General features: G+C 46.6%; 2 protein-coding genes across 2 annotated transcripts in view; one reads left to right on the forward strand and one right to left on the reverse strand.

Annotated features, from left to right (window-relative positions):
* Positions 1 to 16,205, reverse strand: part of LOC137434214 (mth938 domain-containing protein) — a 233,412-nt gene that overhangs the window by 133,437 nt on the left and 83,770 nt on the right. The gene's annotated exons all lie outside the window — the stretch shown is intronic.
* The window catches only part of SLC9A6 (solute carrier family 9 member A6), a 104,353-nt gene that overhangs the window by 63,766 nt on the left and 24,382 nt on the right, over positions 1 to 16,205 (forward strand). The window contains exon 9 of the mRNA XM_068127129.2: positions 901 to 989. Within this exon, the coding sequence (XP_067983230.2) occupies positions 901 to 989 (89 nt within the window). The remainder of the gene's footprint in view (positions 1 to 900; positions 990 to 16,205) is intronic.

Below are 16,205 nucleotides of genomic sequence, written 5' to 3' on the forward strand. Positions count from 1 at the left end.
AGCCAATACCAGGCTTGAATTTGGCCAGGATGCCGGCGAATAATCACCTAATCTTTGTGAAGGACACCGTGGGGTGTTTAACGCCCATCGACTAATGCCAGCAGATGGGACGCCCGTTTAATGTGCATCTGAGGGATGGCAAACATTGATGAATCGCCCTGCCTGTGAAACATTGGGATGATAATTTATAGCTGGGCCATAGATTCAAACCCAGGCTTTTTCACTTTAGAGGCGAGTGTGCGTACCTTCATGCCATCCTGCCAGATCTATCCATTTTAATAACCATGGAATATATATTTTTTGGGATATATTAATCTATTTGGATGCCAAAAAATATGGGTTGAACCCCAGATTTATTATGGTTAACATTATCCAATGTTGTTCGTCCCCTACCCGGAGTGGACTATCAGTTTCCTCTCGGTTTGTCCGTCCGTCTGTCTGTTCCACCTGTGGTTTTCTGCACTTTGTTCCCATACCCTTTAACATATTCAACTGAAACTTTATACATGGCTTTATTATGACAAGTTGCAGAAAAAGTTTGTGTTTCGAGGCGTTTCGCTTTGCGTTATGCCCTTTTCGAAGTTACAAAATATCACGTATTATGCATGGATCAGTTTTCCAGATTTTTTCCCCTTACCCTTTAACAAATTAAACTGGAACTTGGAAGGGGACATATATTGCAAAGCAATTCTCTCTCTTGTTTGTAAATACTTTACCAATTACATCCTCTCATTGTTGCAGTATTGATTGATAATGCATATGTTTGATAACAGGGGGGTGACCTTGCATTGGAATGGCATGATTTTATGATTATTTAATGGGTAATGAATTGGAATGGAATGGATGGTGGCATCGCAAGGTATAAAATCGAGATATTGTCCTGTGTGGTGTATGGTACAGGCATTGTAGCAGTGTTGTTCTGCGGTATCACCCAGGCCCACTATACTTACAACAACCTCTCTGCAGAATCTAAGGAACGTACAAAACAGGTCAGCAATTCATCAGTTACACTGAACTTATGGCACAATACATCAGATTATTCCAAGCTCCAATTAGAATACTGATGTTGGGCTTTGTAGAAATTATTGGTTGGCTGTGCTTCTTTCTAAACAATGGGTAATCGCAATGTCAAATTACACTTACACAAGTGTGTGTATATATATATATATATATATATATATATATATATATATATATATATATATATATATATATATATATATATATATATATATATATATATATATGCATATATATATATATATATATATATATACATATACTGAAACGCAAAAGAAACTTACCACCTTTGAAACCTTTAAATATCAACAATAACACTGCGTGTAGTAAATGTGTGAACTTATTTGTGGACAATAGTGTCCTCACTGTCAGACAAAACGGTCACGGATGGTCACTTGAACCTTCAATGGTCACTTCATAGCACAGCTGTTGAACAGCCGTTTTGACTGTCAGTGATTAGCCAAGGGGTACGGGATGATTTTAATGAGCTGCACGTGATGTCTTGATATTGGCTTTAAAAAGGCCAGTGCAAAATGGGCATTTCAATCAACATGCCACGATTGTCAAGGGATCAACGGCAGCGTGCCCTGGGCATGCTGCAAGGTGGACTGAGCTACCGTGAGGTGGCCCGTCGCCTTGGCTGTTCACACCAGACGATATCGGCCCTGGTGGACAGAGACACCCTCCACAACTCTGCAGATGACAGACCTCGATCAGGGAGGCCAAGAGTCACCACTGCAAGGCAGGACAGGCAGATGGTCCGAAGTCACCTGCGGGATCGATTCCGTCCAGCATCCCGCACTGCGGCAGAAACTCCGGGGTGTGCAAACCCACCCTGTGCTGTTCTGTACTGTAGAACAAACTGATGAGATGGTGTATCTTGGTCAAAAACTTGACATGTCATCAATAAAATGCCAATGTTTCAATTGGCAATTGTTGGTTTGTTTTATTTTGAACTGTTACAATTTTATTACATTTCAAACAAGTGGTAACAAGGGTAAGCACGCCCCGGAGTTTCTGCTGCAGTGCGGGATGCTGGACGGAATCGATCCCGCAGGTGACTTCGGACCATCTGCCTGTCCTGCCTTGCAGTGGTGACTCTTGGCCTCCCTGATCGAGGTCTGTCATCTGCAGAGTTGTGGAGGGTGTCTCTGTCCACCAGGGCCGATATCGTCTGGTGTGAACAGCCAAGGCGACGTGCCACCTCACGGTAGCTCAGTCCGCCTTGCAGCATGCCCAGGGCACGCTGCCGCTGATCCCTTGACAATCGTGGCATGTTGATTGGAATGCCCATTTTGCACTGGCCTTTTTAAAGCCAATATCAAGACATCACGTGCAGCTCATTAAAATCATCCCGTACCCCTTGGCTAATCACTGACAGTCAAAACGGCTGTTCAACAGCTGTGCTATGAAGTGACCATTGAAGGTTCAAGTGACCATCCGTGACCGTTTTGTCTGACAGTGAGGACACTATTGTCCACAAATAAGTTCACACATTTACTACACACAGTGTTATTGTTGATATTTAAAGGTTTCAAAGGTGGTAAGTTCCTTTTGCGTTTCAGTATATATATATATATATACAGTGGAACCTTGACTTACGAGTGCACCAACTTACGAGTTTTCCGAGATACGAGCCGTCGCTCGGGCGGTTTATTGCTTTGAGATGCGAGCCGAGATCTGAGTTACGAGCTTACGCTACCCGCCACCAGGTGGGTTCCGGTCACGTGGTTATCTTGCCGTGCAAGTATCTCTGCCGTATATCGCTGCTGCTTTGTTTTCGCATTTTGGTTATTTTGGAAAATTTCTTAGTTTTAACCATGGGTCCTAAGAAATTGAGTGCCAAGGGAAGAGAGGATGATGTGCTTGGATATAAAACACGCAATCGTCGAAAAACATGAGCGAGGTGTGCGTGTTGTCGACTTGGTGAGGCGGATGTGAAGGCAGCTGAAGATTTTATTATAACTGAGAAGAAGAAGAGGATGATGTGCTTGGATATAAAACACGCAATCGTCGAAAAACATGAGCGAGGTGTGCGTGTTGTCGACTTGGTGAGGCGGATGTGAAGGCAGCTGAAGATTTTATTATAACTTTTGCCGAACTGATAGAAGCCGAACGATACATCCCCCAGCAAATCTTCAACTGTGACGAGACAGGGCTCTTCTGGAAAAAGATGCCGAGGAGGACGTATATAACGGCAGAGGAGAAGAGCATGCCAGGCCACAACTTGTTCAGAGTGCCGGCGATAGCTCGCCTTCTCTTTGTGGAAAACACGGTGAGATCCTTAACATCCAACAACTAATGGGACGCAAACGGGGCACCCAGTTTAGCGGTACACACATTGATGAATCACCCTGCCTGTGATTCACCCATGACAGGTTATAGCTGGGTCGGGATTCAAACCCAGGCTGGACAGTTTAGAGTCAAGTGTGCGTACCTCCAGTCCAGGCCATCCTGCCAACTTGTATGCTGCATACAGGTGAAATATAAAGCGCGAGATATTTTTATATATACTGTATATTAAAAAAAAAATTGGTGTGGTTTTTGGCGGGCTGGAACGGATTAATAGCATTTCAATGCATTTTAATAGGGAAATTTAATTTGAGAAATGAGCAAATTGAGTTACGAGCTCGGTCACAGAACGAATTAAACTCGTAAGTCAAGGTTCCACTGTATATATATATATATATATATATATATATATATATATATATATATATATATATATATATATATATATATATATATATATATATATATATATATATATTGTTGTGGATGAGGATGGTATTTTTTTTTATTGTGTGCTTTATTATTATTATTGTCTATTCTGCGCCTCCTGCCTCCAGAGTTGTGTAAAGGTAAAAAGGGCGTCCCGGTAGTTAATTCCATGAAACACCACATTGAAGGACACTATAATACCCTTGTGCAGTAGTTTATATCCTTATTATGTGTTTTAGGGTAAGGCCTTGTCTTCCATTAACATGACACTCCATTGTACCAAGTGAGAGATAGATTCCCTTCATTTCCATTCCCAAAAACCTCCATTTCCCCGTTCGTAATGGCCAAGCCTCAAATTGGCAATTACATCCCCTCCAATTGCCGCCATTGACCACGAGGCAGGGTTGGGGAAGAAAGGTGGGTCCCCACCTCGTCATAGAGGGGAGGAGTGAGTCAGCCCCACTCAACCAACCACGAACAAGGGGTTGGACTTGGAGAGGGTGTGGCGAGAAACATCAAGGAGGTTCGCGAAGGTTGAGGGGCGGGGCCTATATAACCCGCCGCGGGACGTTCCCCGAGAGAGAGTGGCAAAAAGGTCCAAGGCTGAGCTGAGCTGCGTGGTGGTAAAAAGCAGATGAGATGAGAAGAGGGATGAGCTTTTACGAGATGAGCAATGACAAGAGCTGAGTGTGTGGTTTTTGGTCAGAGCTGGGTTGGTCGTCAGTGGTGGTCAGTGGTTGCGTAGAGTGGGGGGGGTTGCGTTGAGTTGTCGGTGGTGAGGAAGAGTTGGACTAAGACAGAGTCCTGGAGTTAGTGAGAGAGGGAGAGAGAACCCGTCACGCCAGACCCCCCCACCAGCAGCGTTGGCTTGGCTCCACCAAGCAGCTCCGACCCGTTACCCCGCGCACACGACAGGATCAGTGGCATCGGCGGCCGTCGAGGTCCAGCCCGACGTCCCGTGCGGGATCAAACTCCAGCCAGCTCCGTGCCTTCCTCCAGCCACCCACCTCCAGCCATTCCTGCCTGCAAGTTCCCCATTTGCGTACGTGAGTTTGTTTTGTTTGTTCTGTCCTGGGTAGGTAATTAAGTCTGTATAAGCTAGTATTTTCCCTGTCTCTAAAAGCTTCTGTATATTATTTTATTATCTTTCCTTCTCCTTGGTTATTTTGAGCCTGTAAATAGTAAATAAATTTAGTAGTATTTTCAACCTTTGTTTCGTCTTCTTATTCCTTTTCTTCACATCCGTCGTCTTTGTCTTTTCCCTGATTGAATAGCTGTGGCGCGATACGGCCAACGTCTGGGTGAATCGGGTGAGTCGGGAAAAAACTGTTAGGTCACGGTGCCTTCGCTCGGCAAACAACATCCTTAACCGCGGACCGTAACAATTGGTGTCAGAAGTGTCGGATGCGGACCTGAAGCGCGCGTAACGCGCTCAAAATTACGAGCTGCTGGAAATTTGTGTTGTTTTAAAGCAAAACCCGAATTTTGAAATCGCGCCATGGCTGGTCAAGGCGAGGGGATGTCGGTGGGAGAGATAGACGGGGTAGAATCGACCCAGGACCTCGGGGAAATGTATATGGAGGAGGTGGTTGAGGGGGTTCCAGGCGCGCAAAATGGCGCTCTCACGCACGAGGTTACGGGCGCGCAAAATGGCGCTCGCGCACGTGGTTGAAGAGGCACAAAATGGTGGCGCTGCGGCAGTCGAGACCACAGCGCTGGGGAAATTGGACCTCTTTGCGGCGCAGATAATGGGGTATATGGAAAAAATGGGTGAGCGGATAAGGGACGAATTGGGGGGCAAAATGGGCGAAATGGGGGGCAAAATGGGGGGAGAAATGGGGGAATGGCTAGAAGCTAAATTTGAGGGGTTAGACAATGGAATAAAAGAGGTGAAAAATGGGTTGAGGGGGTTAGAAGATAGGATGGAAGACAAATTGCGGGAGATAGGGGAGCAATCCGCCCGAGAAATTAAACAAATGGGAGAGCAGATAGAGGAGGTAAAAATCGGGGTAGAAACCAAATTGGATGCTCAGAGGGATGAATTGGGACAGATGAGGGTGGCATCTACAAAAGAGAGGGAGGAGATGAAGGAGGAGATACGACGAGCTGTAAGTGAGGAGGTCTCGGGGGTACGCGAGGAGGTAAAGCGAGGTGAAAAGCGTATAGAGAAAGAGGTGAGAAATGGGACGGCAAAGTTACAGGGGGGAATAGAAGATCTGACGGAGGAGGTGGAACAGCTGACGGAGGGACAAAAAGAACTAACGGAGCAGGTTCAAAGGAACACTGCGGTACTCAGAGGTTTAAAAGAGACACAAAGAGACATCAAGGACGACTTAATAGCGACACAGAGGCAATGTCAGATGGTACGTGAGGGACTGACAACGAGGTTGGACGAGGTGACGGAGGTAATGGAGACGAAGGACCGAGAAGTGAGGACGCACATAGAGACGGTCAAAATAGCCTTAGAGGACGAACTTGAGAAGACGCACCGGTAAATAAAAGAGGTGAAGCAAAAATTAGAGGAAGTGGAAGAAGAGGTGAGTGAAATTAAGAAGAGACGGACAGAAACTAAGAGGGAGATAAAGGAGGAAGTGATGGAATATGTACAAGGTCGGTGCTCAAATCGTGATGATGTGCTCGCTAACCAAATAAAGAGTTTGCAGGTGGTGAAGGAGGTGCGGAGACGAGGTGCCAAGGTGAGTGGCGATATACGTGGAAATGTATATGATGTGAGGAAAGCTTCAGTCGGCTTGGGGGTTGATTTGGATCCGGGTGTTCGTGAGAGGCTGTTAGTGAAGTGTGCGACAGGTACGGTGTGCGAATGAGGAGGTGTGCAAGAATGTCCGACTCTGGGGTGTGTGAGGAAAAAGTGCGCGCCGAGGAGTGTGTGTGCTGTCGAGAGTGTCGGTCGTAGCGCGTGTGCGAGGGAGCACATGGAAGCGCGTAGTGAGAAGTGTTACAGAGGATGTAACGGGAGAGTGTGCGCAAGAGGGTGCGCGAGAAAGGTGTGTAACGGACAGGTGCATGAGGAAAGAGTGCGCTGTCGAGAGTAAGGGAGAGTGCGTTGTCAAGAGTGGTGGTGAAAGTAGTGAGAGTGACACGGAGCGTGAGTTGGTTGTGACAGGTGAGAGAGGATGTACACCTGGAATGGAAGGATGCACACCTGGAATGGTAGAGCGTGTGTGGGAATGCACGCTGGAATTAGTAGTGAGGCACGTGGTTGGGTGTGCGAGTGAGAGCACACCTGTGATTGTCACAGAGGAGGTGACCGAGAAGGGGGCGCGAAGAGGTGTGTTGGTGAGGTGTGCGAACGACGAGTGTGTGCCAAGGTGTTCGGTGGTCAGGTGTGTGACCAAGTCTGTGAGCGAAAGAACGAATGCAATGACGAAGTATGCGGGGTGTACGGGCGGCGTTGGAGCATCGAGCTCAGTGAGGGTGAAAGGGGTAGCGTATGCGTGTAAGCATGCAGGTGAGGCATCGACGGTAACCGGGTTAGCGGTTAGAACGACATTTAGCCGAATCGGGCCCTCGGTGCGCGTCGGGCAGCTTCACGTGCCGCGAGGACCGGCAGGGGATCCCAACCACGGCGGGTTCGAAAGGACCGCCGTACGTGATCCACGCTGGGCCGCGTTTGGAACGGCCGCGTCCGTGCTCCGCTAGGCGGAACGGGCAGCCCGATAGGAAGGGTCGTCATGGCGACCCCCTTTTGTTGAGGCGTTCCGGCAGGTCGAGATCGGGCCATGGGATGGCTCCGTGCCGAGGTGGTGCGTGGGATCTCGGCCCGGGTAAGCGTCCTTCCCTGCACCGAGTGTCGGACGCATCCAGCCACCGGCACCAAAGAACCCGCATTCATTGCTCGGCTGTACGAAGCCGAGCTTTAGAAGTGAATTGGCGCACCGAGAGGATCTAGTAAGTAGACGGGTGATGAGGTTAGTGTTTTCGACCCAAAATTAGAAAAAGGCAAAATTTGATGATTGGCAAAGGATTGGCAGTAATGATTGGCAGATGATGGGTAGTGATTGGCAAATTTTTGATTTGTTGAAATTTGATGTGCAAAATTGGTAGTGGGAGATGCCCCATGTGATGGGATGGCCAATCCACCATCCCTCACATGGGGGGCAAAGGAGCACTAGTCTTATGGGGTTTATGGCAGTGTAAGCTCGCTGAGGGAGGGTTTGGATAATGTGTAGGGCCCTAGAGATTGACATTAGGTAACGTTAAGGTTAGTTAGTAACATGGATACCTGTAGTAGGGACGCAGGTAGGTTAGTGTGGATGATAATGACGTGGTATGTGCTTAGTTTAAAGGGAAGACGGGGAGCACTAAGTTAGCAGGGCAACAGGTAGTTCAGATGATGCCGTGTGAGTGTTGGAGGTGTATAGAAGTGTATTGTGAAAAGTGTGGAAGGAACCAGTGTGATTGCACAGGTGTGCAACTGGACAGGTGGATGGAGCAGTGTATGAGTGAGAAGAATAGTGAGATGAGTATTGTGTTGACCAACTGTTCCAGGAAGAGGAGGAGGGTGCAGGTGGCACCAGGTGTGAGTGCACAGGTGTGCAACGACAGGTGTATGGAGAATGGTTGTGTGGAATATCTGGAGTATTGGAATGGATGGTTGTGGAGTGAGTATGGTGGAAACTATGGAGTGGAGTGGATGGTGCGAAGGTGTGAATGGGGGAAGAGTGGACCCCCATCACGAATACCCGGGGAGGGTAGTGTAAGTGTTAGGTAAAGGGTATAGGTAAATTGTGGTTGGATATTGGCATCTGTGGTGCGGGTGGAAGAATGGTGTTTGGATGGGTGCATTAGTGTTGTGGAAATGGCTGGGCGGGTAGCCTGTTAGTGTGTGTAGTTGGTTTGGGCACTCCACCACTGTGAGGATGTCGGCCAGGTGAGGCCGCAGGTGGGCTCTGGGAGCCGGTAGTTGTGAATGGGGCCCGAGGATCCGGAGGACGGACCCGGGTAGCCCAGTGCCAGAGGGCACCAAGGGGTGACAGAGCCAGGAGGGGCCTTCCCCAGTTAGATAGGTTAGGGTGAGGAGCTAGGTAAGCTCGGGTGGCAACTGCAGTGGTGGAGGTGTGCAGGTGGGTAGGCCTGCTGGGAGAGCTACACGCCCCAGTCCTGAAATTGTGCAAGGGCACAGGGAGTTGCATCGGGGGAGTTAGACCCCAAATTAAGGAAGCACCACAGTTTGGTCAATGGGAATTGGTTTTTAGAACCCATAGTGTAAGTTGGCCAATGGATTGGCAGGGAAAGACCCCGGGTAGTGTAAAGTGTGTTAGTCATTTAGAGGATAGTTCGGATGAAGAATCTCCTTGCACCATCTGCATCCACTCACCTGAGGTGACAGGTACTCCACACCATGCCAGGTTGTTTTGATTATTTTTTATGTGCAAATGTTTTGGATTGTGAGACGCATCATGACGTGGGTGACATTGTGCTTGATGTTCCATCTCTTCCTCCTTATAAGGATTGATGATGAATTGGTGATGGCAAATTTTGGCTAGAGGGATTGTGGTGACGAATTTGGTATAAGGGAAATATGGGAAGACGTGACGATAGCGACGGATTGGTAAATGTGTAGATTTTTGTAAATATGGGGTAAGGGCAAGGGTAGTGTAGGTGACAGGGGGGGGTGACGTACGGTAGGGACGAGCTTTCTCACTTCGCTCTCCGTACGCATTTCGCCCTGCATTGCCTTGGTTGATGTGTACCCTTGTGACCTTACCCCTCGCTCATCTGTCTTCCCCCCTTGTCTCCCACATGAGGACCTGAGCGCCACTGGGCGCCGAGGGGAGCATGCGTGAGTCCGCCATTGTGCGCCCGGAACTCCCAGAACCAGCTGTCTGCATCGATGCACCACATTATGGACCACATGTCTGTGGCCGAGCACCACTTATGGACCCCATGGGTTGGGGCATGGCCCCTCTGCTGGAACCGGCCATGAGGGCCCGAAATCTTGCTGGCAGACCTTGGCCACAGGGCACCGATGCCCCACAGGTGAACCACACTAGTCGGCCCCTGTGGGCCATAAATAAAAAAAAATGGACACGTTGGGTGCATTTCATTTTCGGTTCAAATAGGCCGCCAGTAAGAAAATGAAGGAAAAAGACAACAACTGGAAGAAATAATAATAGCCAGCAGAGGGAGCCGAAGAGCAAGAGACCACCTGCAGGGTTAGGGGTTGTTGTTTTTATTTTTATTATTGAACATTGATGAACAATGATGACTGTGCATCGATTGGTGCTTGAGGGTGTATTGGTGCGTTTTTGGGTGCTTTCATGGTGCGTCGATGCAGAGCAGACTGTCTCCCCCCCCAGAAAGAACAATCACAGGTCCTGGGTTGCGTTTTGTAAATAAAGTAGCGTCAATTGTAAATAATGCTCCCCACCGTCAGTGTGTAGTTTGAAGACCATTCCGCAATTCGGTTAACTGTGGGCGTGAGTCTGTTAGGCAGGGTGCAATGGAGCAGCGGGACATATTTATTTATGTTTTAAAACTGTCGCACTCAGGGTCAGGTTAAAAGTAGAGGGAACTACACCTACGTGTCACACTAAATTAAAGTTGTAGGCTCGGGACGTGCCTAAGAGGAGGAGGGTGCAGTGTTGCGGATATGAGGATGGTATTTTTTTTATTGTGTGCTTTATTATTATTATTGTCTATTCTGCGCCTCCTGCCTCCAGAGTTGTGTAAAGGTAAAAAGGGCGTCCCGGTAGTTAATTCCATGAAACACCACATTGAAGGACACTATAATACCCTTGTTCAGTAGTTTATATCCTTATTATGTGTTTTAGGGTAAGGCCTTGTCTTCCATTAACATGACACTCCATTGTACCAAGTGAGAGATAGATTCCCTTCATTCCCATTCCCAAAAACCTCCATTTCCCCGTTCGTAATGGCCAAGCCTCAAATTGGCAATTACATCCCCTCCAATTGCCGCCATTGACCACGAGGCAGGGTTGGGGAAGAAAGGCGGGTCCCCACCTCATCATAGAGGGGAGGAGTGAGTCAGCCCCACTCAACCAACCACGAACAAGGGGTTGGACTTGGAGAGGGTGTGGCGAGAAACATCAAGGAGGTTCGCGAAGGTTGAGGGGCGGGGCCTATATAACCCGCCGTGGGACGTTCCCCGAGCGAGAGTGGCAAAAAGGTCCAAGGCTGAGCTGAGCTGCGTGGTGGTAAAAAGCAGATGAGATGAGAAGAGGGATGAGCTTTTACGAGATGAGCAATGACAAGAGCTGAGTGTGTGGTTTTTGGTCAGAGCTGGGTTGGTCGTCAGTGGTGGTCAGTGGTTGCGTAGAGTGGAGTGGTTGCGTTGCGTTGAGTTGTCGGTGGTGAGGAAGAGTTGGACTAAGACAGAGTCCTGGAGTTAGTGAGAGAGGGAGAGAGAACCCGTCACGCCAGACCCCCCCACCAGCAGCGTTGGCTTGGCTCCACCAAGCAGCTCCGACCCGTTACCCCGCGCACACGACAGGATCGGTGGCATCGGCGGCCGTCGAGGTCCAGCCCGACGTCCCGTGCGGGATCAAACTCCAGCCAGCTCCGTGCCTTCCTCCAGCCACCCACCTCCAGCCATTCCTGCCTGTAAGTTCCCCATTTGCGTACGTGAGTTGTTTTGTTTGTTCTGTCCTGGGTAGGTAATTAAGTCTGTATAAGCTAGTATTTTCCCTGTGTCTCTAAAAGCTTCTGTATATTATTTTATTATCTTTCCTTCTCCTTGGTTATTTTGAGCCTGTAAATAGTAAATAAATTTAGTAGTATTTTCAACCTTTGTTTCGTCTGCTTATTCCTTTTCTTCACATCCGTCGTCTTTGTCTTTTCCCTGATTGAATAGCTGTGGCGTGATACGGCCAACGTCTGGGTGAATCGGGTGAGTCGGGAAAAAACTGTTAGGTCGCGGTGCCTTCGCTCGGCAAACAACATCCTTAACCGCGGACCGTAACTATATATATATATATATATATATATATATATATATTATGAGGGGCAGTCAATACGTAACTTTAAAATATTTTTCACAACTTGTTTATTGCATGAACGTGTGTAACAACTGTTATTTTTCAACATAAACTCCATTGTTTCAATGCATTTTTCCCAGCACTTTACTAAGGCCTGGATTCCTCTAGAAAAAAAACATTTTGGCTGCTTGTGCAGACATTTGTGCACCGCTCTTGGACCTCTTCGTCGGATCGGAAAGTGGTTCCACCAAGCGCCTCTTTAAGTGGCCCAAATATGTGGTAATCCGAAGGGGGCGAGGTCTGGCGAGTAGGGTGGATGAGGAAGACACTCAAAATGCAGGTTCTCGATGATTGCAGCTGTAGTGCCAGCAGTATGGGGCCCGAGCATTGTCATGCTGCAGCAAAACACCGGTAGTGAGTAGTCCACGACATTTTGATCTGATTGCTGGTTTCAGATTATTTTTAAGGAGGTCACAGTATGATGCACTGGTGACTGTGGTCCTTCTGGGTGTGTAATGCTCTTCAAGTGGGCCTCGGCTATCTCAGAAGAGCATCAGCATCACTTTTTCAGCGGACAACTGTGTGCACATGTTTTTGGGCTTTGGTGAGGTTGAATGGCGTGGTTGAATGGTTGAATTGCTTGTCCTCTTCGTTTCTGGCTGAAAGGAGTGGAACCAGAATTCATCCCCAGTCACTATGTGCTGTAAGAAAGCGTCACCTTCTGTTTCGTAATGTCGCAGAAGTTCTTCGCAGGCGTCCACTCACCGTTCTTTCAGTTCGGGTGCGAGTTGTCTTGGCACCCACCTTGCAGACACTTTGCGGAAGCCCAGCACGTTGTGAATGATATGGTGTGCTGAACCATGGCAAATGTTCAATTCGGAGACAACTTCATCCAGCGTAATGCGATGGTTTTCCCTTAGCGCGCGCTCAACTCCTGCAACCATTTCTGGTGTATCGGCTGTGTGAGGTCGGCCCGAGCGAGCAGCGTCTGCCACACTGGACACTCCACTTTTAAATTTCCTGTCCCAGTCGTACACCTGCTGCAGCGATAAACATGCATCACCATATTGCATCTTCATTCTGTGATGGATTTCACTGGGATTCGCACCCTCACTTCCCAAGAAATGGATGACAGAACGTTGCTCCTCCCTGGTGCATGCTTCTAAGGGAGTTGCCATCTTGGAACTGCTCTACTGACGTCATACGCTCAATGTTGCTAGATCTAAAACAGGCAAAACATGACTCTTACCGATAGATATAACATATGTCATCTACAACTACACACATGACATTTGTTACGGATTCGTCACTTCCGCTGTTGTGGTTTTCATCCACTTGAAATATTTCTGATTCTATGTACTATTATTGTCTTCAAAAGGTTTATTGTTCCTGAACTGTTTGCAAAGGATAAAAGCATTAATATTAAAAAGAGACAGGAAGCCGGATCGGGAACCGGAAGACGAAGAGGAAGAAGAAGGCGAGGGCGTGGCGAGACAAGTCGGAGAAGAAGCGGGTAGCTTCCAGCTCCGTAGCGAGCGTTGTCGAACGAAAGTCGCAAGGGAACTTTGAGTTTCCGTCAAAGGAGTTCCTGCGATAGGTGTTATCGCTGGGGATTGAAAAACCTGCGTGGTCAGGTTTGGGCGTTGCGATTCTGAAGAATCCTCGCCGGGTCATGTCGACTCAAGTAAGAGCCGTCGGCCATTTTGACACTCGCGCTTTGCTCATCAAAAGGTCTTGGCTACGCGTCCGTTTTTCACCATCCTGTCGTCTGTTGGGGATGTGTGTGCGCCACGCTGAGTTTGAAGTTTAAGTGGCGGTTCGCCGACTGAACCGGGGCCGTTCACATCTGGAGGGCGCCTTTGGGATTTCCCATTCCGCCACGAGTTTGCCTTTTGTTTTGGACCACGTGGTTTTTTGCGTCACTTCGACCGCCTACGCCTGAGAGCTGCTTCGGTGGTGCAACTGCCCTTGCCATCCGCACGGGAGTCAACTTCATCTTGAGGATGGGAATATAGAGACATTGGGGAAGGTTTTTCCACTCACTGGGAACAACATGAGTTATCCTATGCTAGTTGATGGTACCATCATAAGATGTATTGAGTGTACTTTTGATTGCTATTTGTTGTACCGTTATTCTTGTGTGATTTTTAATACAATATTTGTTTGTTGATAATCATCGGTGTGGTTTCACTATTGATTTCTGACACAGAATAATATATTTTTCTGCCGTGGCTCCTCTCGGGGCTCGGAGGAACATCGTGACCAGGGGGTCGGGGAGGAACACGTAACACATTCTCGAGTTTCTTTCGCCATTTTAAGGTTACTTATTGACTGGCCCTCGTGTATGTATATATATATATATATATATATATATATATATATATATATATATATATATATATATATATATATATATATATATATATATATAAATAAATAAATAAATATATATATATATATATATATATATATATATATATATATATATATATATATATATATATATATATATACATACATACATCTATATATACATCTATATATATATACATACATCTATATATACATCTATATATACAGTCATGTGAAAAAGTAAGTACACCCCATGTAAAGTTTTGACTTTTTCAACATATTTCAACATACAGCTATTTGATCTTCATTTCAACAATATTGATAGATAAAGGTGATATAATATAACAAATATCATGAAACATTTACATTTTGTAGTCCATTATATAATTTAAATAAACATAAATGCAAATTTCACGTGTGGAAAAAGTAAGTACACCCTTGGCTCTAATAGGTGGTATTGCCCCCTTTGGCAGAAACAACCTCAAGTAGGCGTTTCTTATAACTGTCTACCAGTCTCTGACATAGACTGGGAGAAATTTTTGCTCACTCCATGCAGAATTCATTCAGCTGTGCGATGTTTGAGGGGTTTCTTGCATGCACAGCTCATTTCAAATCCCCCCACAACATCTCAATGGGGTTTAGATCCGGGCTTTGACTTGGCCATTCCAAAACCCTCCATTTCTTTCTTTTCAGCCATTCCTTGGTGGATTTACTGGTATGTTTAGGGTCATTGTCATGTTGCAAGGTCCACCTTCGGTTGAGCTTCAACTTTCCGACAGATGGCCTCACATTATCCTCAAGCACCCTCTGGTACAATGAAGAATTCATAGTGGATTCTATGATGGTGAGCTGCCCAGGCCCTGATGCAGCAAAGCTGCCCCAAACCATAATATTTCCACCACCATGCTTTGCAGTTGGTATTAGGTTCTTGTGGTCAAATGCTGTCTTTGGTTTTTGCCAAACATGTGGTACTGTGGCCAAATAGCTCTACCTTTGACTCATCTGTCCAGAGCACATTGTTCCAGAAGTGCTGGTCTTTGCCTAGGTGTTCATTGGCAAACTTTAGTCTTGCCCTGATGTTCTTTCTGGACAGCAAAGGTTTCCTCCTGGCACACCTCCCATGTAGATCAAATTTGTGCAGCCTCTTTTGAATGGTCGACTTGTGCACTTTGACATCAACAGTGGCAAGAGCTACGTGTTGTTCCCGTGATGACATTCTGGGGGTTCTTAGAGATTTTTCAGCATCTTGCGGTCTGCTCTCGGGCTGAACCTGCTGGGGCGGCCTGGCCTGAACAAGTTGGCAGTTGTTTGGAATCTTCTCCACTTGTCGATGATCTTCCGGAAAGTTGAATGATTGATTTCAAATTGTTTGGAGATCTTTTTAAATCCCTTCCCAGACTCGTAGGCATCTATAACCTTCTTTCTGAAGGCCTCAGAGAGCTCTTTTGATCTAGGCATGGTGACGCCACACACTTCAACAACAAAGAGCAAACTAAACGAAATGTCTGAGGTTTAAATAAGACAGGTTCCTCCAAGATCCTCTCTAACGATGTTCTAATCATTTGCACCTGAGCTGGTGCACCTGATTCTAATTTTAGGTATTTGAAGTAGTGATAAATGCAGGCCTGCGGATTTCACGGAAACAATCGTTACCGGTAGCGTGTCGGTAATGTGATAGCAAAAACACGGAACCGAAAATACGTTTCCCATCGCAGAAAGGCAGTGTAAGGCAAAAAGATGTAGTATTTACCTTCACGTATGATTTTCAGCTAACTATTTTAGAAGTTGAGTTTTATTTCCAACAAAATTAGGCCGGCAAAGCTCAAATCTCAAAGTACATGTATATGTTACCTGAAAGTAGAGGGGCCAACAGTTTTCAATGATTTAGGCAAGACGAACATGCAATTCGGTCAAGAAAATCTGTATTGAAATTTATATTTGAAGTCCTACTTTGATATTATACGTTTGATATTACTTAAAGTTTATAGGACACGATTTTAAAAACGAATTTTTTCACGTTGTTCCGATGTATTATATGGATATGGGACTTGCGGAACATCGCACAGTTTGCAATACAATCAATTTATTGTCCTATGACCTTCAAGTTGTTACACCGAAACTTATGGAAGTTGTACTATGTTATTAAACTGTTCA

Source organism: Myxine glutinosa, chromosome 1 (genome assembly GCF_964187855.1).
Source record: "Myxine glutinosa chromosome 1, kmMyxGlut1.1, whole genome shotgun sequence".
NCBI classification, from domain to species: domain Eukaryota; kingdom Metazoa; phylum Chordata; class Myxini; order Myxiniformes; family Myxinidae; genus Myxine; species Myxine glutinosa.